Source organism: Lampetra planeri, chromosome 18 (genome assembly GCF_965212315.1).
Source record: "Lampetra planeri chromosome 18, kcLamPlan1.2.h2, whole genome shotgun sequence".
In the NCBI taxonomy this organism is placed as follows: Eukaryota; Metazoa; Chordata; class Hyperoartia; order Petromyzontiformes; family Petromyzontidae; genus Lampetra; species Lampetra planeri.
Window position 1 is genome coordinate 12,213,267 of NC_136124.1, and position 25,708 is coordinate 12,238,974.

General features: G+C 51.4%; 1 protein-coding gene across 3 annotated transcripts; it reads left to right on the forward strand.

Moving 5' to 3' along the window:
- The first annotated feature begins 150 nt into the window (after positions 1 to 150).
- PNLDC1 (PARN like ribonuclease domain containing exonuclease 1) lies at positions 151 to 25,708 on the forward strand. 3 transcript variants are annotated; one of them, XM_078602590.1, is made up of 21 exons: positions 151 to 227; positions 1,734 to 1,849; positions 4,304 to 4,355; positions 5,403 to 5,476; positions 6,521 to 6,560; positions 6,856 to 6,979; positions 7,421 to 7,509; positions 9,705 to 9,808; positions 10,800 to 10,876; positions 12,098 to 12,235; positions 15,662 to 15,731; positions 17,701 to 17,786; positions 18,350 to 18,414; positions 19,514 to 19,575; positions 20,142 to 20,195; positions 21,242 to 21,284; positions 22,549 to 22,648; positions 24,369 to 24,553; positions 24,877 to 24,975; positions 25,194 to 25,275; positions 25,317 to 25,708. In XM_078602590.1, exons 2-20 carry the CDS (start codon positions 1,771 to 1,773, stop codon positions 25,261 to 25,263), a joined length of 1,611 nt encoding a protein of 536 aa, XP_078458716.1. In that variant the 5' UTR covers positions 151 to 227; positions 1,734 to 1,770; the 3' UTR covers positions 25,264 to 25,275; positions 25,317 to 25,708. The 3 variants fall into 3 exon arrangements, with proteins under 3 accessions (XP_078458716.1, XP_078458715.1, XP_078458717.1); XM_078602589.1 differs by lacking the exon at positions 151 to 227 and adding an exon at positions 294 to 417; XM_078602591.1 differs by lacking the exon at positions 151 to 227 and adding an exon at positions 523 to 632.

Below are 25,708 nucleotides of genomic sequence, written 5' to 3' on the forward strand. Positions count from 1 at the left end.
AAAAAGGCGGATCTTTTTGCCTCGTGTTTCTTTCAACATTCCCAGCCTTAAGGTGATTCAGTAGGGGGTGGGAGGGGTGGGGCTGGGCGGTGAGGGAGGGGCTGGATGGGGAGGGGAGGGTGGGGTTGGGCTGGGTGGGGTGGGGCTGGTCACCCCGTTGTGCCCTTGTACAACTCAGTTTAACCTACACACTGCACTATACACGACACGATACACCACTTATACAGGTAGGGACAACAGCTTCCACACTGCCCACCAGGGATTATTTGTCTGTCTGTCGTGCACGAATGCGCTGTCCAACCAAGTTCCTAGCTGCCCACTCCGAAGGAACGTGTTGGCGATGATTCATTTGACCGCCGAGGTCGCCGATTTGACTCAAGAATCCCGGCGTGGCACTTGCAACAACGAATGGCGCAGGTTGTTGTTGTTGGTGGTGATTGTTGGTGTTGGTGGTGATGGGGTTAAAGTGCGTGGGGAGCGGTGGTGCAGCGGTTAGCGCGTTGCTGTGCTCCGAACCCGGCGACCCGAGTTTGAATCCCGCTCACGGCCACCAACAGCCAGCGACGATTGTCTGAAATCCGGTCCTGTGCCTTCCCTAGGTCGACTGGGCCTCAAACGAGTAACCTGGTGCGGTGCGTAGTAAACATCGCCACTGGGGGAGACAAAGGCGGCCGGGCGTGGTTGCTGGCCGCCCCCTTCGTAGGTGCTGCTGCTCGCTAACAGCACTTGCCCCAACAGTCTGTTCAGAGGCTACACGGGTGGTCTTTGGGGGGTAACGCGTGGGTAGTCGCCACTTGTCGGTGTGGAAGAGGGGGGCCCCCTCCGTCTCGTGCAGGAGCCCCCCCCCCCCCCCCACTGAGCGAGCAGTTGCAGGGGCTGCGCCTGCGGATCGTCGCGCACAGCCGAGCGGCGGAACCGGATACAACGAGAAGAAATCTGAATAAATTAGAAAATATTAATAAATTAGAAAATATTCATACATTTGATATTAATAAATAAGATAATATTAATAAAGTAGAAAATATGAATACATTAGAATATTTTTTAAAGAAAATATTAGTAAATTATAAAATATTAATAAATTAGATCATATTAATCAATTTTCACGACAGGATAAATTAGTTGATATGCATAAATTCGCAAAACTTAATAAATTAGACAAGATGAATCAATTAGCAAAATTGCATAAATCAGATATGAATAAATTACCAGATGCAAATAAATTAGCTATGCTGAATACATTTGGTAACTTGAATAAATTAGATATTTATATATGCTAAACTGAATAAATTAGATATGAATACAGTAGCAAAACTTAATTAATTAGATCAACTAAATTAGCAAAACAATCAATAAGCCAAAATTAATTAACAAATATGAATTACCAAATGTATTCTCAAAACTGATAAAACTAGCAAACACGAATTAATGAGCATTTCTGAACAAATTAACACTCCTTTAACGTACGGAACAAAATTAAACTTTATCAAGGCAGTTTATAATATAACGCATTAACCACTCATGAATATTAAATCGCAAAGGCGACAACGGGGCCCCACGTGGTCGCTGTGCGAAAAGCCACGTGGCTCTGATTGTTTAGGCCACGTGGCGATTGTGGTGCCGGTTCGACTCGGGCTGAAGTTCCCGTGAGAAGATTTTCTCTCAAGTTTCCTCTCTCTCGAATCTCAAGTCTCCTGCCTCTGCCCTCAAGCCTCTTCTCTCTCTCTGCTTAGCTGCGACTCCCACAGCGCCCCACGACAGCCAGGAGAGATGTGCGACATCAACGTCGACAACTTCTTCCAGAAGCTTCCGGAGATGAGAGAGGCGATCTTCCAGGCTGACTTCATTGGTGAGTTTATTCATTCAACAAAAACGGGGTGCTTCCAAAAACATGTTAACATTTAAGTGGGACTATCGTTTTTAATGGGGAAAAGAACGGATTTACTACACTGTGACACGATAACAAATGTAATGTTAATAGCTTCACACAAGTTCGCCGTCGTTGTCAACGCGGAATCTTCTCCACGTGGATCTGCAGAGGCCTGGAGACGTGGGCACGTCTCTCGTGGCGTTGTTGCAAATTCTCAGAAGTGTTACAAACATTGTGTTTATTAATCACCCTGTTAGTTTACTATATACGTGGACCGCGGTGGAGAAGGTTTGGGGGTGGTTAAATAGGTGGTTAAAAAAAACGTATTATTAAAGGAGTTGTTTACCCGGGCGGGCAGCGGTGACTCCTCGCGGTTAATCGTGAGAAATCTACACAGTGACAGTGACGACGATGATGTAGTGGGGGGGGGGTTTGTTGATGTTGCGGACCCTGCCCGCCTACAAACTCTGTCGCGCGATAGGACGACCCAGCACTCACTCAACCACTCACCCACCTACCTACTCACTCTTCAACTCACTCACTGACCCATCAACTTACTCACCCATCCACTCACTCACCTATTCACTCACCCATCCACTCACTCACCTATTCACTCACCCATCCACTGATTCACTCCAGCCACTCGCTCACTCACTGGTGGTCAGTCGTCTCCTTATTACCCTCGATTATTGCTACTGCAATTGTCACCATTCCCGTGAACTTCACTCATTGATTCCTCCTTCACCAGTCTACCAGACACTGTTTCAAATCATCCACCACACTGCAGGTCACAACTCACTCAAACACGCAGTCAACCACTGGCTCATTCACTCACACACACATCACGCACTCAATCACTCATTCACCCACCCACCTACCCACTCATACACTCACTCGCCCACTCACTCACCTACCCACTCATACACCCACCCACTCACTCACCCACCCACCCACCTACCCACTCATACACTCACCCACCCACCCACCTACCCACTCATACACTCACTCACCCACTCACTCATCCACCCACCTACCCACTCATACACTCACTCGCCCACTCACCCATCCACCTACCCACTCATACACTCACTCGCCCACTCACTCGCCCACCCACCCACCTACTCACCCACTCACTCACCCACCCACCTACCCACTCACCCACCTACCCACTCACCCACCCACTCACCCACCCACTCACCCACCCACCCACTCACCCACCCACCTACTCACCCACTCACTCACCCACCCACCTACCCACTCACCCACCTACCCACTCACCCACCCACTCACCCACCCACCTACCCACTCACCCAACCACCTACCCACTCACGCACCCACCTACCCACCCACACACTCACCACACAGCACCGTCACCTCACTTCTCTCTCTGCTTTTCCCCTCTCAATGCTCCACTCTGGGAATCCTCTCCTCCTACTGTACCACCATTGTCCCTCTTCCCCCACGCTGTCACAACAACAACAACAGACCCAACAACAACAATCACCACCATCTCTCTCGGTTCAAGGAGCGTGTTTAATTGATGCCCAGTACAAGTTTGATAACAGTGCTGCTTGTTGCTGGCCGCTTGGGGTTTTGGAACGTTGGGCCCTGTGCTCAACAACTAAAAAAAAAAGCAAACGCCTGTTCCGTCAGTACTCTAACACATCCCATCAGCCACACAGCCACCTCCATCTGGGATTAGTGATCCTTTTGGCAGCATTGATTGAGGACGGCATCTCATTAGCAGCAGTCAGGCTTTGCTTGAACCAGTGCTGGTGAACGTCCAGATATGTATAGACAGGGGCTGGTTGTTACAGTTGGCATCTCATCAGCAGAGAAAATTGCCAAATGTGAAAAATGTACACCGTTAATCACTTGTTGGCATCAGCCGCAACCGTCGCGCCCTGTCGGCAGCAGGCCGATGCTCCTGGTCACTCTGGAAGATGAGACTTTGACCGCCGGAGTTCGCGTGATGGTTTATACTCCTTTGACGAGATGACCCAGGTATTGTGGTGCATTTGTGGCAAGCACTTTGTGTGTGGTGAGTGCGGCTTGACAATGTATTCGTTTAGCAATCGGAAGCCAACGCAGCTCGGCGAGCACTGGGCGGACGTGGTCAGATCTCGCAGTCCCCGTGACGACACGGGTACACACTGTACTGTAGCTTGGTAATGTTCATGGCGGATGTCCCGTAGAGTAGCGAGTTGCAATAATCGAGCCTTTGTCGATACTATGGTACGTCACGACTCAATAGTGGTCTCTATGGGTCTCTGTGTCTCTTTGTATCTCTCCTACATATATCTCTATGGATCTTTATTTTTCTCCATGTCATCTCTCGGTGCCCAGCAGTGCTGACGATGGTGATGATGATGATGTTGCTTATGTGGCTCGCTATGTTAATAGGTGTGCATTAACTATGCTAAGTATCCACAGCTATCGACACGGAGCTGAGTGGGCTGGACGCGGGGCCTCTCTCGCGCTTCAGGTACCCATGATCCGCACAACGACACTTGTTTCCACTGGCACAACCACGCCGTGCCGGGGCCAGGCTGTTTTTCTTTTTCCACTGCAGAAGCCGTGCCGTGCCGCCGACATTACGCACAACGAATCGAGACGCGAGCACGCACGTAGATGAACTCTGCCACGGCCATCATGAACCTCCCCCTGCTCAAACCCAGGATCTCGGTGTCTCCGACGTGACCAGTATGAACACCCTGAGAGAGAGCGAGACACCCAGGATCTTAGCAGTGCTGGCTGGGTCGTTGTCTCCATCACAGCCATTATAAACCTGCTGAACCACGCGGTGTAAATGATACCCATACTGTTGTGTGTTTGTGTGCGCGCACATTGTGGATTACTTAGTGGATTATGCCGATGGTTAGTTTGTGTTAAATTGACCATAGACCACAACAGCTGCGCCACTGCTCCCCCCAGATACAAAGACGGAGATCCCCCGTATAGCCTTAACAGACTGTAGAGACAAGTGCTGTTGATGAGCACCGATGAAGTCCGGCACACATGGGGGGGTGGGTGGGTGGCCAGCACCACCCCAGCCACCTTTTTCCCCTTAGTCGTGATGTTTACACATCACACAAAGTAGGCCACACGAAAGCCCACCAGAGCCCGCCAGTGGCGCACGGGCCTTGCAATGGAGAACACTGAACACTGTGGTGGTAGGAGATCCGCAGGACGGTTGAGATAATCGTCACTGGTGTTGGCCGTGAGCGGGAATCGAACTCGGGTCGCCGGGTTCGTGGCGCCCCACTACTTCTCCCCATTGCGAAGACAAAGACACGGCGCACTCACGGTGGCCGCGTTGTTGCTGTTGCTGCTGCTGTTGCTGTTACTGCTGTTGCTGCTGCTGTTGCTGCTGCTGTTGCTGCTGTTGCTGCTGTTGCTGTTACTGCTGTTGTTGCTGTTGCTGCTGTTGTTGCTGCTGTTGCTGCTGCTGCTGCTGTTGTTGCTGCTGTTGCTGCTGCTGTTGCTGCTGCTGTTGCTGCTGCTGCTGTGTGTGGCCGTGTGTGCGATGAAGTCTGTTCGACTCTCCGCGAGACCACTACGCCCGGAGGAGGGAGAGTGCCCAAGTCTACTCCATCGTGCAGCTTGGTGAGCCCCCTACGGTGGCCTCCTCCTCCCACTACCCCCCCTCCTCCCTGCCCTCCTTACCCCCCCTGCCCACCCAGTGGTGTCGCTATTGTGCACCGCTTTTGTTTCGGAAGTTCACGGTTCGATTTACAGCGGCAGACCACCCTGGTTAATACCGTGGTGTTTTGTGCGTGGGTGAGGTCGTCGTCGTCATCATCATCATTATCATCTCTTTACCACCATAATCATAATCATCATCTCTATCATCACCATAAACACATTCCTGCGGAGGGAGCTGGTAGGAACATTGGGTTGCTCGGTCAATGGCCAGGGTCAACGGCGGCGTGGTGTATTCCGCAAATATGCCCGACTGTGAGGGCGGGCACAAGCCAGCGTGAGTAGGTTAAACGTTGAGTTTTATAAGGGCACCACGGGGTGAACAGCCCCTCCCCACCCAGACCCACCCCTCCCACCCCCCACCCAGCCCCATCCAGCCCCTCCCCACCCAGCCCCTCCCCATCCTCCCCACCCCACCCAGCCCCTCCCTGCACGACAGACGGACACAATCCCCTGTGGGCTGGTGTAACCAGGAGGTTCCTACCAGTATCATTATTGTCATCAGCAGTAGAATCTACATCCCTTCATGGTTACACCTCGCAGTGGCGAGATGTTAACTACCCCGCCTGGCATGCAGGAGGTTACGGATTTGATTCCCACCCTGACGCCTGCTGTATATTTGGAATTTGCGTGTTCTCTCCGTGGTCGCGTGGATTTTTTTCCTGGTCGTCCGGTTTTTCCCTCGACATTTAGAAACACGCGTTTAGAGTATTTGGCTGCTATACGTTTCCACGCGATAAGCCACTTCGTTGAGCTCTCATTTGTGATAGCCAGGTCACTTCTGAAATAGAGCTACATCGCTCAGTGGGCCTTGCCTGTTAAAATTACATTGCTTAGTAGATTGAGCACCACGTGTGCAGGCAGTAGTGGTGGTTGTTTGGATAGACTGGCCTTGTCATGAGAATGTGGAGATGGTAATGTGTGTTTGCGCTGTGCTCTTCTTTGCAGGATTGTCGGCCTTCAAACAGGACAATGAGGTGGAAGGCAGGTGGGGGTCGCATCATCACCATCACTTTCATCATCACTATCACCACTATCACCACTATCACCACTATCATCATCACCACTTTCATAATCACTGTCATCACAATTATCGTCATCGTCACCACCATCAGCATCACGATCAGCATCACTATCAACATGATCATCACCACCATCAGTTACAAACTGGATCTTGTTGATGCTTCTTCTGAAGTATGCGATGTTTTTACTTGATAGTGGTGCTGCTGTTGCTGCTATTGCTACCGCTACGACTGTTACTGCTACTGCTGCTGCTGCTACAGGTTCAGTGTGCGCACGTACAATGTGTACCTGTGCCCTGCTGCGGTTCTGGGCGCCGGTTCGAGCATCACCTGGGAACTCCCGGCGCTCATCTTCCTGCGCAGACACGGCTTGGATATCGCCCAGGTACACTCGCCACAACCACCACAACCACCACAACCACCACTCCACTAGCCACAACCACCACAACCACCACTCACTGTACACTAGCCACAACCACCACAACCACCACTCGCCACAACCTCCACAACCACCACAACCACCACTCCACTAGCCACAACCACCACAACCACCACTCACTACACTAGCCACAACCACCACAACCACCACTCCACTCGCCACAACCACCACAACCACCACTCACTGTACACTAGCCACAACTGCCACAACCACCACAACCACCACAACCACCACTCAATGTACACTAGCCACAACCGCCACAACCACCACAACCACCACAACCACCACAACCACCACTCCACTGAGTGTGTGTGATGAGTGTGAGTGGTGAGTGTGTGCGGTGTGCGTGTGTGGTGAGAGTATATGATGAGTGTGTGTGGTGAGCAGGTGGTGAGGGAGGGAGTTCCATATCTCAACTGGGAGCAGGAGAAGTCCCTGGCTCGGGAAGTGGAGTCCAACCCCACGGCACTGCTCTCGTGAGTGTGGAGACCACAACATCACCACCATCATCACCATCAACACCATCACCACCATCATCACTATCATCACCATCATGATCACCACCTTCACAATCATCAACATCACGATCATCAACATCACCACCATCATCAACACCATCATCAACACCATTATCACCATCATCGCCACTGTCATCACCACTATCATCATCACCATCATCGCCAGCATCAATACCTGCACCATCATCATTACTACAGCGCTTCTCTTGCGACCCCACTGTTGGGGAAAGTGCTGCTAGCGAGCAGCACCTATGACGGCCGGCACAGCACACGAGGGGGTGGGTGGCCAACACCACGCCCGGCCGCCTTTGTCTCCCCAGTGGCGATGTTTACACATCGCACCAGGTACTCATTTGATGCTGAGCCGACCTAGGGGAGGCCCAGGACCTGTTCAGATAAATGTCACGGGTGTTGGGAATCGAACTTGGGTCACCAGGTCCGTAGCGCAGCACGCTAACCGCTACACTACCACTCCCCACCACCATTACCACTACTATCAACACCATCACCAACATAACCATCATCATCATTACCGCAGTGCTCCTCTCGTGAGCATGGAGGCCACATCACCGCCGCCACTCTCGTCGCCATCATCACTCTCACCGGCAATGCCATTAGTATAAACACCAGCACCATCATCAGCACCGTCATCATCATCACCAGCACCATCACCATCATCATCACCGTCATTAACATCACCAGCACCATCATCAGCACCGTCATCAACATCATCATCACCAGCACCATCATCATCACCGTCATTAACATCATCATCACCAGCACCATCATCAGCATCAACATCATCACCGTCATCACCAGCACCATCATCAGCACCATCATCAACATGATCATCACCAGCACCATCATCATCACCGTCATCAACATCGTCATCAACATCATCATCGTCAGCACCATCATCACCATCACCAGCACCGTCATCATCATTACCAGCACCATCATCAGCACCATCATCAACATCATCATCACCAGCACCGTCATCGACATCGTCATCACCAGCACCAGCACCGTCATCAACATCATCATCACCAGCACCAGCACCGTCATCAACATCATCATCACCAGCACCGTCATCAACATCGTCATCAACATCATCATCACCAGCACCGTCATCAACATCGTCATCACCATCAGCACCATCATCAACATCATCATCACCAGCACCGTCATCAACATCGTCATCAACATCACCATCACCAGCACTGTCATCAACATCGTCATCACCAGCACCATCATCATCATCACCATCATCATCATCACCATCATCAACATCGTCATCAACATCATCATTTACTAATAGGGTTTTCCCCTTTTTTCTGGCAACAAAACTGACACCTTTTGCAAGGAATCATGTCTACATTAACCACAATACCTGCAGTCAAATGCAAACAAAAAACAACACTCTGGTAATTTATGCATTGTCTTTGAAACTGATTGGTCCACACCAGAGACAGCTTTCTTTGGAGCCTCGTCTCATATGGTGTTCGACCAGATGACGCCAAAAGGCGCACAGTTCAAGACAACGCACTACCAGAGTAATGAGGGCTCGGGGTGAGCAGCTACATCATGGAACCTCTTTTGCCAGTACCAAAATATACTAATAGGGTTTTTCCCCTTTTTTCTGGCAACAAAACTGACACCTTTTTCAAGGAATCATATCTACATTAACCACAATACCTGCAGTCAAAGGCTCCAAAGAAAGCTGTCTCTGGTGTGGACCAATCAGTTTCAAAGACAATGCATAAATTACCAGAGTGTTGTTTTTGTTTGCATTTGACTGCAGATATTGTGGTTAATGTAGACATGATTCCTTGCAAAAGGTGTCAGTTTTGTTGCCAGAAAAAAGGGGAAAAACCCTATTAGTATATTTTGGTACTGGAAAAAGAGGTCCCATGATGAAACATCATCATTGTCAGCACCGTCATCAACATCACCAGCACCATCATCAGAACCGTCATCAACATCGTCAGCACCAGCACCATCATCAACATCATCATCACCAGCACCGTCATCAACATCACCAGCACCGTCATCAACATCACCAGCACCATCATCTTCACAATGGATATGAATGTTGATGATGCGACGTTGGTGATGACAATGATGATGTAGATGGTGATGATGTTGTGACGCAGGCTGGAGTGGGGCGAGGCGGTGTGGGATGCCGTCACCTCTTGGCTGTCAGAAGCTAAACCCGGAGACTCCACTGTGCTCACCGAGACCGGGCTCCTGACACCCGGTACTAACGCCCACCCCCCACTAACGCCCAACCACTAATGCCCCCCACTAACACCCACCCCCCACTAACGCCCAACCACTAATACCTGGTACACGTGTAGTGGGTTCACAAGCGACAGAGACGGTGCAGTCGAGGCAGCACTATTTATTATAACTCAACAGGGTAACACTGAGAAGGGGTAACGGCCCCTTCACCCGTACTGGACTGGTATACACCCCTAGGCTCTCTGCCTAGCTATCTATGCTCCCAGGTCCTCCGCTAAAGGCGCTAGGGGAGGCTACCTGACCTGGCCCAGCCAAGGCGCAAGTCACGACACCCAGCCAGACAAACTCGGCCCTTAGAAGGACGTCGGCTCTGAGGCTCTGGGGCCGCGCCGCCGGCTTGCCCTGCCCGGCCCTGAGAAGGCCAGCGGGTAAGAGGAGTTCTTCCAGGGTCTATCTGCCGGCCTTCAGTCTTCACTGGCTCTTCGCTCTTCGGCTCCCCAACACTGCCTCGAGCTCTCTGGCTCTCCGCCTTTTATACGAATTGGCCTCCGAGGGGCGGGGTTCTGAGGGATCGAAACACACCCTGCAGCCCCCACCCGTTGGGAGGGGCGCGAGGGATCCAAAACCCACAGCCCCCCAGGGTGGTAGCTGTAACCCACGTGGTTGTCCCGTAGCATCCAAACGGCTGTAACCGATGTGTGTTTCTACCATAACACCACTACACTAGCGCCCACACACACCAACGCCCACACACACCAACACCCAGAGCTAACTCGACCACTAATTTTCTCTCACTGAGTTCTAACACCTGTGTTCTCACTCTAACTTCTGTAACGCTATGGTACATGCTGATGATGATGTTGATTTTGATGTTGATTGCGATATTAATGTTAACGGCTATAATAATGTTGATGGTGATGTTTATATTGATGGTGGTAATGTTGGCGATGATGTTTATGACGGTGGCGATGTTGACAACGATGTTGACGGTGACGTTGACGTTGCAGGCCCCTCTACTCGCCTCCTGCACTGGGTTCTCCGTTCCACGTTCCCCTCCATCTGGACCTCGGAGAAAGATGGCCAGGTGACCCCTGTCCCTCCCCCTGACCCCACCCCCCACTGACCTCCTCCCACTGACCTCTCCCCACTGGCCCCTCCCCCCTGAACCCCCCCTACCCCCACTGGCCCCTCCCCTCCCCCCACACTACCGTCTCCCACCATGACTCTGATACAGCCAGAGGGGACACGGCCATAAAACCAAACAATTTATTTTACTTTACCAGGTAAGGGCCCACTGAGCTACGTAGCTCTTTATCAGAAGGGACCTGGCCATCACCAATGATAGCGCAACGAAGTGGCTTGTCATCACGTGGACATCTATAGCAGCAGTCACATACTCTAAAACGCTGGCTAAGTCTAAATGTAGAGGGAAAAACCGCAGGACCCGGAGAACAATCTATGCGACCACAGGGAGAGAGAGAGAACATGCAAACTCAAAATACACAGCAGGCATCAGGGTCAGAATCGAACGACCTCCTGCACACCAGGCGAGGGAGTTAACATCCTCTAGCCACCGTGATGATCATGGGAGAGAGACGCAATCGGGATCAAACCCACGACTTCCTGCACACCAGGCGAGGTAGTTAACATCCCCTAGCCACCGTGATGATCATGGGAGAGAGACGCAATCGGGATCAAACCCACGACCTCCTGCATACCAGGCGAGGGATTTAACATCTCCTAGCCACCATCGCGCCCCATTATGCGACTGCACGCCGCCCCGTGTCGGGTGGCTTTAAGCAGGCGGTGGCGAAACGGCCCCAGCGGTTCGACCCTGGCGGGCCGCCCTGCTTAATGCTGCAGTGGTGTGCGCATTAAACCACGATGATCGCGCTTCCACCCCATGCCGCCACCCACTTCGCTAGGAAGTGGACGTCGTCCGCAAGGGGACTAATGCCATCGTGTACCGGCGTCACAAAAAACTAAAAATAAATAAATGTTTGTATTTAGTAGTTTGTTGTCGTTCGTCCAGCACCTCCGATTTGTGCGGTTGGCTACGTACGGTGCGGAATAAGTTCTACATCCAACTTTGTACAAATTTGAAGAGTGACTGCACAAATAAAAAATTACTCGTTTGGGATCACACACATCAACAGCATCACCCTCCCCCAAGTGCAAACAAAACCTGGCAGGACTCTGCTGAACACGGAGTCTTGAGACTCGGTGAGGGTCTGCTGGATGAATGAGCGGAATCGTTACCATAACTAATGTGACACGCACTCAAACCTCCCTCCCTCTCTCTCAGCTGCTGCTCATGAGGGTTACTCCGTCGGGCCGCGAGCAGCAGGAAGCCTCCACGCCCGGTGACCTTTGCCCCCTCGGCCTGATGCGAAGCATGCTGGGAGTCACCTCTGTGATTCGCTACCTGGTGGAGGCACAGAAGGTTCGGAGAGGGGCGGGGGGGGGGCACCCTGGGTCTGGGTCTCTGTCTCTCTCGAACGGGTTCTTGATGGGCGTGTTACAGATATTGAGCCAGAACCATTGAGATCCTGGATTCAAGCCCAGGGTCTGGGTCTCACAGGTTCATGATGGCCTTGTTGGTACAACCAAACTTGACCCAGTTCGATTCCCGCTCACGGCCAACATAGCCAATGGCGAATATCTGAAGCGGGTACTGGGCATCACCACTTGGTCCACTCAACTTTGTCTGAGCATTGGGTGTGGTGTGTCGGTCAGAATCAGAATCTTTATTTGTCCTCGAGAAAACGCGAAGCGCTTATGAAGCTATTTTTCACAGACGTCCAGTAGGGGTGGATCAGAAAATCACATCGGCAAACAATACAACAAAGCGATTGGAGTGCAAAGTGCAGGAAAAGTGTATAAAACATCAGCACAAGGGAGGCAAAGGTGGCCGGGCGGGTGTGGTGCTGATACACCACCCCCCTCATAGGTGCCATGCCGACCTTCACAGCTGTTACTTGCTCACATGCCTAGGAATAATTAATAATTCTAGATTTGAGGCTTTCGTGACTGCAAGGATTCATACTCTTAGTTCTTTCGGTAAAGTCACGTAGGTAAAAAATGAAATTAATAAAAATAAAACAATAAAAATCACGACGTTTCGGAGGCAACACAAGTCTCCGTCATCAGGTGGAACCGTCACAGCCAGATTTGCTGCATCAAGTGAGGCAAGGATTCAAGATTTAATCCCTTAAATGCAAGTTGAGGGGGGGAGGAGAGGGGGTGGGAGCTCATCAGAATGTGGTAGCCAATGAATGGAACGTATCGGGAGGGAGGGGGGCGGGGCTAAAAGAAGGCACGAAGTGCTACGTAGAACGTATCGGGAGGGGGGGGGAGGGCAAAAGAATGCACGAAGTGGTACACGAGAGTCGGCGACTTGGGCGTGGTTGTGCGCAAGCAACTATTGTTGCACACGCCAACGTATTGGACGGAGAGGGGGAGGGGAGGCCAAAAGAGAGTGTGGGGTGCAAGTATACGTGGACATGTGTATGTACAAGCACCTGTTGATACACATGATAGAAAAGAACGAAAATGCCCATGTTTATACCAGTGCTGGCTGAACAATAAAGAGAGTACTGTTAAACACTGGGGATGTAAACACTCGGTAAAGTAAAGTAAAATAGTGCCTGTCAGATAAGATGGTCCAAAAATGTGTAATTAAGTATTTTTTGCATGGTTGATAACATCTTTCCAATGATTACTAAGTTTGTACCCATCATCACGGTTGAAATTATGTCTGTGTTTGTATATCTGAATGGCTTCGTGTACAAACCTTTGATGGTAGCCAGAGGGTTTGCAGAGCACCTTAGTCTCGGAGAAAACAATCTCATGAGAGCCCACCGCGTTGTAGCAATGATCGGCAATGGCGGAAGACTCAATTTTGCCGTGTTTCAAATCTGACTTGTGCTCGCGGACACAATCAGAGACATGACGTTTCGTTTCCCCAATGTAAGTCACCACAGCTGCAACTCAGTTTATAGACTCCACGTTACCATACATAGCAGGCGTGACCAAAAAGATCTCCAAAATTCTAAACAAACACAAGATCCACGTCCGATTCAGTACAGTACATAAAATCCGTGATCTAATTACATCTGTGAAGGATGTAATCTCTGACTTGCAATACCCTGGAGTCTATAAACTGAGTTGCAGCTGTGGGGACTGTTACATTGGGGAAACGAAACGTCATGTTTCTGATCGTGTCCGCGAGCACAAGTCAGATTTGAAACACGGCAAAATTGAGTCTTCCGCCGTTGCCGATCATTGCTACAACGCGGTGGGCTCTCATGAGATTGTTTTCTCCGAGACTAAGGTGCTCTGCAAACCCTCTGGCTACCATCAAAGGTTTGTACACGAAGCCATTCAGATATACAAACACAGACATAATTTCAACCGTGATGATGGGTACAAACTTAGTAATCATTGGAAAGATGTTATCAACCATGCAAAAAATACTTAATTACACATTTTTGGACCATCTTATCTGACGGGCACTATTTTACTTTACTTTACCGAGTGTTAACATCCCCAGTGTTTAACAGTACTCTCTTTATTGTTCAGCCAGCACTGGTATAAACATGGGCATTTTCGTTCTTTTCCATCATGTGTATCAACAGGTGCTTGTACACACACATGTCCACGTACACTTGCACCCCACACTCTCTTTTGGCCTCCCCTCCCCCTCTCCGTCCAATACGTTGGCGTGTGCAACAATAGTTGCTTGTGCACAACCACGTCCACGTCGCCGACTCTCGTGTACCACTTCGTGCATTCTTTTGGCCCCGCCCCCCTCCCCCTCCCGATACGTTCTACGTAGCACTTCGTGCCTTTTAGCCCCGCCCCCCTCCCTCCCGATACGTTCCATTCATTGGCTACCACATTCTGATGAGCTCCCCCCCCCTCTCCTCCCCCCCTCAACTTGCATGTAAGGGATTACATCTTGAATCCTTGCCTCACTTGATGCAGCAAATCTGGCTGTGACGGTCCCACCTGATGACGGAGACTTGTGTTGCCTCCGAAACGTCGTGATTTTTATTGTTTTATTTTTATTAATTTCATTTTTTACCTACGTGACTTTACCGAAAGAACTAAGAGTATAATAATTAATAGTTTAGAATAAAAGTTATTATTTATCCAGAGAGCCACACTGAGTGCGAGTCATATGACTCTTTTTCAGGAGGTTCCTTGCGGCCACTTTATGTTTTTAGTTGCAAGATCCTTTTCAGCCAATTAATGATGAGTCGCGTTGATTATGCACGTTGGGAGGAAACCCACTCCTTGCGCGAGAGAGCAACGCTCGATCCCCGTGCAGACGGACACACAGATGGAGGTTAGTTCACTCGCTTGTGCCCGCTTTTCCTGGCGAGCCGGGGTATGGCGGCTCCTGGACACCCACGGGGAAGGCAGCTTCACAACGTCTGTGTGATCCACCAACCCTAGCACTTGCCCCGACTGCCCTATGTGCGCTCCATGGGAGGGGACCTTTGTCTGTATATGTGTGTATTTGCGTGCGTGTGTGTGTGCGTGTGTGGGGAGCGGTAGTGTAGTGGTGAGCGCGCTGCGCTACAAACTTGGGAGACCCGAGTTTGATTCCCGCTCACGGCCAACACCAATGGCGATTATTTGAACCGGTCCTGGGCCTCCCCTAGGTCGACTCAGGCTCAAAGAGTACCTGGTGCAGCGTGTAAACATTGCCACTGGGGAGACAAAGGCGGTCGGGCGTGTTGCTGACCACCCACCCCCTCGTGTACTGTGCCGGCCTTCAAAGGTGTTCGCGAACAGCACTTTCCCCAACATTCTGTGAAGGCTGCACGGGGGATCTTTTCTGTGTGTGTGTGTGGGTGTGCAGCCTCTGGTTGGTCACAGCATGTACCTGGATCTCCTTCACGTCTTCCAGAGCTTCATTGCCCCATTGCCAGGTATCCAACCCCACTGCTTTGCAAGCCTTGGTTCGATCCCTGGGTCTGGGTGTCCATTCCATCACAGGGGGTTCATCATGGCTATGTCAGAGATACTGAGAGCCCCTGGGTTCAATCCCTGGGTCTGGGGGTCTATCTCCTCAATATCCCAGGGATTAAATCTTGACTTAACGCGTTCGTGAATGCAGGAATTTATATTCTTTGGGTTTTTCGGTAAAGTCACGTAGATAGGTTCAAAGAAAATAACAAAAAGTACGGTCATCAGGAAAAGGGGGTTAGCTTCTAAAGGCAAACTGTTTATAAAGGTTTGAAATGGGCGTAGCCCAAATGTCAGCAGCATGGGCGGGGCAGCTAATGTTAATATGGGCAGCGACCGCGACGGTGGTGGGTTTTCCATCAATTAAAGGGCTGCCAGGTAAACCTTAGCATGTTAATGGGAGTTCGCAGAGACAACTTCTCGGTCGGCGCGCGAAGGTGGCTGTGTTGGTGTGAGAAATGTAACCTGTTAATGTAAAATCGGAGAGCCGAATATAACAACTAACATCGGAAGGTGGTAGGATGGGAACATCACAGCCAGTTATGACTTGAACTGGTTGATAACGTCCTTCCAATGATTGCTTAGTTTGTACCCATCTTCTCGGTTGAAATTGTGTCTGTATATATGGATGGCTTCTTGAACAAATCTTTGTTGATAGCCAGTGGGTTTGCAAAGTACTTTTGTCTTTGAGAAGTCATGTACTTTGCAAACCTACTGGCTATCAACAAATATTCGTTCATGAAGCCATACATATGTAGTGGTGTTAACTACTCGCTGTTCGCAAACTGTGAGAGCAGATCGTAAACAAGGTTTTCCCGCTCAACCAAACGGTCAGGGTCAAATAGGGTGAGGTAGGATCCAAATGCCAGATTGGGAAGGACCAATCGCAGGGTTCCACAAGGTGGCCGGGGATTGCACAACCCGGCCACGAACAGGTATAAAAGCCAGAGCGCTGAGAGCTCTGGAGCAGTTCTGCTACACGAAGACCCAAGACGGCCGAAGACGTCTAAGACCCTGGACCAAGCCCTCCAGCCCTTATCAGGGCTCGGGCTCAGAGTAACCAGTGGTCGGGGAGAGATCCCCTAGGTCCAGCCAGAGGACGCTGGGAGAGCAGGGAGATTAGATAGACTGCAGGGTCCGGAGGCTTGTACCTTCTGAGGGTAACGGGTGAGGGGACCGTATACCCCTTAGTGTGATAGGGACTGCGTGTTAAGATAATAAACAGTGTGTGCCATAAAGAAGTCCAGAAGTCCGTCCTTACAACACTACACATACATACACAGACACGTAATATACAGACACAGACATTAACATGCTAATCTCTCACATTAACACAGCCACCTCAGCACGCTCGCCGTGGAGGCTGCTCGCCGTGGAGGCTGCTCACCGATCTTACATTCATATGCAAATGTTTACCTGGCAGCCCTTTGATTGGTGGAAAACCCACCGCCAATCGCGGTCGCTGCCCACCACCTACATTAACATTAGTTGCCCCGCCCATGTTGCTGACATTTGGGCTATGCCCATTTTAAACCTTTATAAATAGTTTTGCCTTTAGAAGCTAACCCCGTTTTCCTGATGACGACTGCTTGTTTTGCTATTGAAACGTCGTAGTTTTTTGTTATTTTTCTTTGAACTTTCCTACGTGACTTTACCGAAAGACCCAAAGAATATCCCAGGGGTTCATGATGGTCATTTCAGATCCACTGTGGCCCTGGGGTCAAGTCCTGGGTCTGGCTGTGGTCTCTCACAGGGGGCTCGCAGTGGCTGTGTCAGAGACCCTGAGATTCTAGATTGGAGCCCTGTGTGTGGGAGTCTCTGGGAGGAGCTCACGATGGCCGTGTCAGAGACGCTGAGAGCCTGGGTTGGAGCCCTGTGTGTGGGAGTCTCGGGGAGAAGCTCACGATGGCCATGTCGTCGTTGCCGCCGCAGAGCCCTACGGGAATTTCAAGCGCTCGCTGAGCGAGCTCTTCCCCTCCGTGTACGACACCAAGCACATGGCCCTGGCCTCCGAGAAGGTGAGGGGGTGGGGAAGGGGCAGGGATAGGGAAGGGGTAGAGGAGTAAGTCGGTTTTAGAGCTGCGTTCGGAGTAGGGGGCTAGTGTGTCGGTGTTATTGCCAGCATTACCGTGTGTCGCTGTGTGTTGCTATGTGTGGTGAGCGGTAGGACGTGTGTATGTTGAACTTCTTTCGCACCGTACGTAGCCGACCGTGCTTATCGGATGTGCGGTAGGGTGGTGGTTAGCGCGTTGCGCTACGAACCCGGCGACCCGAGTTCGAATCCTGTGCATGGCCAACACGAGTGACGATTATCTGAAACGGTCCTGGGCCTCCCCTAGATCGACTCAGCCTCAAATGAGTATCTGGTGCGGTGTGTAAACATCGCCACTGGGGAGACAAAGGCGGCCGGGCGTGGTGCTGGCCACCCACCCCTTGTGTGCCATGCTGGCCTTCATCGGTGCTCGCAAAAAGCACCTGCCCCAACAGTCTGTTCAGGCTGCTGTGTGTGAGTGTGTTACTGAACGTGTGTCACTGTGTGTGTGTCACTATGTTGGTGATTGTCACTGTGCGTGTGTCGCAGATGCTGCAGAGGAATGATGTGTGTCATATGGACACGCTGGAGAACCTTTACATGGCATTCCGGAGGTAAACCCAGTCTGTCCGCTAATGTTATTCATTCAGTCATTCCTAAATTCTGTCAGACTGTCATTCATGCGTTCATTCATTCTTAAGTCGGTTTGCTCCGGTTTTGTCCCACACATGTCAACCACTCATTCATTGGGCCGATAACCCCTTCATATGTAGGGGACTGCAGAGCTTGGGAAATTTTCGGTAGCACCGGCTCCTCGCCACCGAGTAGCTGCTGCTTGCTGCCTTCCCAGCTTGTCTGTGATCCCTCCTCCTTCCTAGCTCCTCCTGAGTCCTCTCTCTGTCTCCAAGAGAGAGCGCGTCACGAGTTGAAATCGTACATCAAGAAGCTCGACACGCTCGCCACTCGCGACACTGTGCACGCACGTGGCCTCTTCCTCCCGATCCTCATCTCTCCCGAACCCCTCTGCTCCCATTTGTCCATCCCTAACCCATCCATTCCCTTCCTCTGACTTCCCATCCTTTCCCATCTCTCTCCCCCAATCGTCCTCTCCGTGGTGTCGCCACCGCCGCCGTCAATTCAACGGCCGCCCCCTGTGTCTCACGCGAAACAGTCTCAACTGGAGCTGGCACATTGCATTGTGGGTAGAGTAGTTCGTGTGAACCCCCGACGTGGGCAGCTTTCCTGTGTGGTGTTTGGAGTTTGTTGAACCGTTGTTCTGCAGAGTATGTGTGGTTATTTAGAGTATTTGGCTGCTATAAATTTCCACATGTTTAAGCCATTTCGTTGAGCTATCATTTGTGGCCAGGTCGCTTCTGAAAAAGAAGCTAATAGCTCAGTGGGCTTTAGATGATGAAATAAAAAAAAGTTTAATTTGTCATATTTTTCAAGTGATTTGTTTACCTTTGCTGCTATACATTGCACGCCTACCGTGTTTTTGTGTTGTGTTTGTTGTCGTAACGTTCTGACCTGCCCCAACTGGACATCTGTGAAAAAAAGCTTCATAGCTTCTCGGATTTCTCCCGTCTAAATATTCTGATTGATTTTGATTGAGTGTGTTGAGTTTTTTTTCTCGCCTCGTTCTGCTGAGTGAGTGAGTCTGTTGCAAGTGAGTGAACGAGTCTGTTGTGTCTCGCTGGTGTGAATTCGTGACAGGGTGATGCCCTGGAAGCTCTACGCTCCTTCCATGCTTCACGCTCCGGGGTTTGAGAAATACAGTGCGTGACTCACTCACTCACTTAGTCACTCACCCGCACTCGTATACTCATGTAGGCATTCACTCACACACTCTTACACTCACACACTCACCCACTCCCTTACATAGTCACTCACCCGTACTCACTCACCCACACTCACTCACACTCACTCAGTCAATCAATTACACTCACGTACTCACTCATTCACTCACCCACTCACTCACATAGTCACTCACACACGCTCATATACTCACGTAGTCTTTCACTCAGCTACTCTTTCACTCAACCACTCACCCACATCGTCTCTCACGTACTCACCCACTCACTCGCTCACTGACGTAGACATTCACATTCACGTACACGCACAGTTAACTCACTCGACCTAGGCAGAGACACAGGACTGGTTGAGATAATTGGCACTGGTGTTGGCCTTGAGACAAAATAACACTCGCACGCGCGCGCACACGTTCAACGCGCTCGAGATTCAGAGGCGGCGCCCAACCAAGTTGCCCGAGTTCTGTGGTCCTACGTTGGGTGGGACGTTTGGCAGGCTCCACTCGTAACGAGCGCTGCGCTTTGCTTCACAGTGGAAGGAGGGAAGCCGCACGAGGCTGGGTACGACGCCTTCATGACCGGCTCCGGTGAGTCACAGCCTCCCCGCGTCGCGCGTCGTGGCGAAGGCCTGCTGCCCGAAACGTCGCCCGTTATTTGTATTTTAAAGGCCAGGCGTGCGCGCGCCCACTCGCGGTGATGTTATTGATGAATGAATGTGTAGACGAGTTTGTGTGTTTGTGTGCGGAGCAGTGGCGTAGCGGATTAGCGCGCTGCGCTACGAAACCGGCGACCCGAGTTCAATTCCCGCTCATGGTTGATACCAGTGATGAATATCTGAACCGGTCCTGGGCCCCCCTAGGTCGACTCGGCCTCAAATGAGTACCTGGTGCTGTGAGTACTAAACATCGCCACTGGGGAGACAAAGGCGGTCGGGCGTGGTGTCCGCCACCCACCCCTTCGTGTGCTGTTTTGGCCTTCATAGATGTTCGCTAACAGCACTTGCCCCAACAGTCTGTTGAGACTACACGGGGGATCTATGGCTTTTGGAGCAGTGGTGTAGTGGTTAGTGCTGCGCTGTGAACCCGACAGAGACACGAGTTCAGTTCCTGCTCATGACCAATACATGTCAAAGTGAATATCTGAACCTGGTCCTGGCCTTTCCTGAGGTCTACTCGGCCTTCAATGAGTACCTGGTGTGCCACGCCGGCCTTAGGTGCTGCCCGCTAACAGTCATTCGGTGAGTGGGTGGGTGGGTGATTAGGTGGGTGTGTGAGTGGGTGAGTGGGTGAGTAGGTGGACGAGTGTGTGGGTGAGTAGGTGGACGAGTGGGTGGGTGTGTGTGTGAGAGTGAGTGAGTGAGTGGGCGAGTGGGTGGGTGGGTGTGTGTGTGAGAGTGAGTTAGTGGGTGGGTGAGTGAGTGGGTGAGTAGGTGGACAAGTGGGTGTGTGTGAGAGTGAGTTGGTGGGTGAGTAGGTGGACGAGTGGGTGGGTGTGTGTATGAGTTGGTGGGTGGGTGAACGAACAAGTGAGAGAGAGCATGTGACCATCGTAGATGCGGCCTGCTTTATCTGCACTTGCCCCAACAGCCTGTGTGGGCTACACGGTGGTGGACTTTTAACTCTGTGTGTTTCAGTGTTCCTCATGATGTCCTACTTATCAGTGATGGAAGGCCTCTGGTAAGGATGTGGAGTCTCCTGGGAGTCGGCACCTGTTCACAATATCCACAAGTCACACACGCACAGGAATGTCTCCCTATGTACGTTTAACTTCTTTCGCACCCTACGTAGCCAACCATGCTAATCGGAGGTGCGGGAAAAGGCCACAAACTAAACACTCAAAGCAGTTCTAAAGAAATGAGTTTTCAACGTAGATTATTTAAAAGTGCATAGCTGCAGTGGCTTCCTAATATCAAAAGGGAGAGCGTTCCAGACGGTCGCAGAAGTGCATCTGAAAGCGCGCGGTGCAGTGGCCATCTTGGTATCATGGTTAGCCAAAAGCCGCTGCTGCTGCTGCGAGAATGACCGCAGCGATTCCTCGAGGGCAGTGCTTCTTCACCTTTACTGCAGCCTTGCACCCCTTGGGTTCTAAGTCGTAAAAAATAATAATGTGAATAAACACGTAAGGGTGTTTTATTTAAAGCTTTCGTGACTGCAGGGATTCATATTCTTGGTTCTTTCGGTAAAGTCACGTAGAAGGGAAACAATAAAATAATAATAAAATATCATCAGGTGTGAAATCCACACCTGTTGATGATTGTGTTGCAGTCGAAACGTCGTGAGAATTTGTATCGTTTTATATATATATTTTTCCATTCTACGTGACTTTACCAAGAATATTAGACACGTAAGGGTTTGATGAATCAAAGTAGTAGTACTCACGTGGTCCGTGCTTAATTTGTCTTTCGATGGTTTACCTTCGGAAAAAAATGTGGCCGTGTCTCGCATACCCCAGGTAAAGGGAATCACGCACCCCTGCGTGATGTACCCCAGGTTAAGAATAAGAACCAATACCCTAGGGCAATACACGACTCGGAATCATCACGCGCGTCGCAGTGGAGAATATAAATAACAGAAGAGACAATCGGATGATGTCTCCTCCAGTCAGGCTGGCATCAACCTGGTAAACTGCCCAGATATTCACAGGCAAGGACTGATTTCGATATTCAGCGTCCCATCAGCAGGGTTAAGCAATCCTGACTGCTGACGAGGCACCAAATGTCAAAACCGTTTTGACATCAGCCACATACACACAGTCGTGTGTGCGTGGCGGATGAGATGTGTCCACGGAGAGAGACGGATCCATGAAGGAGGAGATGACGTTTCTCTGCTCATCTTCCCTACAGTGACGCTCATGATTGGTTAGGGCTAATGGCTCATTTGCATATTACCCCCTCCCGCGTTTGCCCCCCCCACCACTGTGTGCCCCCCACCACCTGACTAGCGGCCGTCTCCAGGCAAGGCCTCAGATGAGCGACTACCTGTGGGCCGCGCAGCCATTTGTAAACCGTGTCCACATGATGCGCTCCTACACGGCCTACATGGTGAGACCAGGCCTCTCGCTCGCCTCTCTCTCTCGCCTCTCTCACCCCTCTCTCTCTCACCCCCCTATATCAATCCTCTCTCTCACTCCTCTCTCTCACCCCTCTCTCGCCTCTCTCTCTTGCCTCTCTCTCTCGGCTCTCTCTCACCCCCCTCTCTCACCCCCCTCTTTCACCCCTTTCACCCCCCTATATCAATCCTCTCTCTCACCCCTCTCTCTCACCCCTCTCTCTCACCCCTCTCTCTCGCCTCTCACCTCTCACCCCTCTTTCTCGCGGTCTCTCGCCGTCTCTCACCTTGCGGTCTCTCACCTCTCATCTCTCGCTCTTGCCTCTATTACCCATTTCCCATTCCGATGACGTACAGTGTACATCACCAGTGTCTATTCCGAATCCGTTCCGATGACGTAAGCGTACGTCATCAAAACGAAACCGGAAGAAAATCTTAAATAAAAATAACTTTATCGGTACCGAGGCTCCCACAAGGCCATGCAGGAGGGCTCGCGGCACAGTTTGGCACCAGCTGTCATATCGTGTGGTCGCGTTGCTATGGTCCTCGGCGGTGAGCACTATCTTTAAAAACATCGGCGCTACACCTCGCCAAATGAATTCAACGCTGAGCCCCTTGCGGAGGTGAAGACGTCTTAGAATGGAAAAGGGTTTCGATGATTCCGCTTGCCTACCTAGGAAAGCCTCACCGAGTCTCAAGATCCTTTGTTCAGGAGGGTCCTGCCAAGTTGTCATGGTGGAAGGGGGGTAATGTTGCTGCTGCTGCTGCGTGATCCCAATGGAGTGATTTTTTTTATTTTGTGGAAAATAAGTCAAACTTTGTAATTGTGAGGGCGGTACACGAGATGGCCTTACTCCTCATGTGAACAGCACTATGGGGGATCTCTGACGTCCATTGTGAGTGAAGTAGACGTCGCGGAGTTAGTCGAAGTATTATTGCCGTTTAAATACGCACCGCAGTATTAACTGGGGTGGCCACTGGCCTCGAACCGCGTAGCTCTGCAACGAGCGGCCAACGTGCCACAGCTGGACCCCTTCACCGCGCTCGTTGCAGAGGTTCGTGGTTCGAATCCAGTGGCCAGCCCTGGTTAGTACTGTGGTTGTGTGCATTAAACGTGTAGGGGACTGTTTATCGGGAGTTATGGTCGGGGCACACGTCGAGATACAGTGGACGTGTAGGCGTGGGAAACTGAAGGGGTAATATCAGGGAACGCACACATTGATTTAATTCAGAATAGGTGGCCTGTCCACGTGGGGACACAGTTTGATTGGGGGCGGCGGGGCCTATGGAGGGTATATAAAGAGGGAGCCTAAACTCAGTTCAAGGCGCAAGGCTGAAGAAAAACTGAAGAAAGACGACCAAGGCAGAGTGCAGCTGGGCTGGGTTCAACGGAGCTGTACCGACTCTGTTTGGAAATAAAGACTTACCCTTGTTGAAATGGACACCTCAAAGGAACTCCTTTACACACGGAACAACACTGCTACTGCGCACTGTCTGCTTCACCCGTGGAGGACGGCAGAGATCCCAAGATGCTGTTTGCTAGCGTCATGAATCCAAATTTGAATGCACCGCAAAATTGCTAAATTGGTGCTGGCCACCCATCCCCTCGTGTGCCGTGCCGGCCTTCATAGGTGCTTCTTGCTAACAGCACTTGCCCCAAAAGTCAGTTCCAAAGGCTACCCGGGGGACCTTTGTGTGTGCGTGCGCGTGCAGAATCTGGCTGGCGCTGATCCGGCAGCGCGGTCCTCGGTGATGTTGGTGGTGAGCGAGAGACGCGGTGGTGGCGGCGCTGGCGGAGTCTGTGCGCGCGTCACTGCGGCCGTTCGCTCCCGCAGCTGCTGCGACGTGCGTCCGCTGGGACCGCGTCGGGCGCTCGTCTGCCTCACGGGACTGCGTGGGTATGGCACCCGCACAGGGACGGCACCCGCATGGGGGACGGCTACCGCCGGCAGTGCCCCTAGGCTCAGCCGCACAGAAGGAATCGGTCACCCCCCCGACTGGCAAACGAATGCACGGACAGCTGTCCCCTGGGGGTACCTCAGGCTAGAAGCACAGCAATAGCGGTTGTGGTAGTTGATGGCGTTTATAGTGCGATGTGTGGTAGTGAGGGTGGTGATCGTGATGTCGATGATGTTATTGACGGTGATGCCGGTGATGATGTCGATGATGATGGTGATGTCGGTAATGGTGGTAATAGTGCTGGTGATGTTGGTGATGGCAGGATGCAGGATGTGAGGTCGAGGCTGCTGGACACCGGGAAGTTCCACGTGCGACTTTACAGACCCTGGATGGACTCCAGACTCGCGTCCACCCTCTTCTGGTGAGGGCTGTGGAGGTGGTGCCAGGTGGTGGAGATCGTGGTGATGTGGTGGTGGTGGTAATTGTGGTACTAGTGTTGTTGATTCTGCTGCTACTATTGTTGGTGATTGATATCGTGCCATTGATGATGATGTTAAATATTATGATTGGCATCTTGGCAGATGCAGCTCGTGGTGCTGATGGTGGCTGTCGTTATTGTTGTCGTGTGGTGTTGTGCAGGGGCAGTGGATTGATGATGGCCATGTCTCTCTTCTTGTGGCTCGTGCCCAGTCCCAGCAAGATTCAGTGACTCCACCACCACCTCCACCAACTACCACCAACTCCATCTCCACCAACTACCACCAACTCCATCTCCACCGCCACCTCCACCAACTCCATCTCCACCGCCACCTCCACCAACTACCACCAACTCCATCTCCACCGCCACCTCCACCAACTCCATCTCCACCGCCACCTCCACCAACTACCACCAACTCCATCTCCACCACCTCCTCCACCAACTACCACCAACTCCATCTCCACCACCTCCTCCTCTATCTCCACCACCGCCACCTCCTCCACCGCCAACTCCACGACCACCATCACCTGGTCCACCATTTCTCCCTCCTCCACTTGCTCCTGCATCTCCCCCCTCCACCACTTCCACCTCCTCTACCTCCCCACTCAACCTGTAAGCCTTATACTGAGCCCCCCCCAGTGCCAGTTTAAAGTTGAATAAAGTTCAATTAAGTTCA

What these genes read in the sequence shown, in the direction of transcription:
- PNLDC1 (XM_078602589.1), top strand. Translation starts at nt 341, where the DNA reads ATGATTCATTTGACCGCCGAGGTCGCCGATTTGACTCAAGAATCCCGG. An exon ending in CCTCGGAGAAAGATGGCCAG is followed by an intron (nt 10,877 to 12,097) that starts GTGACCCCTGTC and finishes CCTCTCTCTCAG; the next exon opens with CTGCTGCTCATGAGGGTTAC. An exon ending in CGCCTTCATGACCGGCTCCG is followed by an intron (nt 20,196 to 21,241) that starts GTGAGTCACAGC and finishes TGTGTGTTTCAG; the next exon opens with TGTTCCTCATGATGTCCTAC.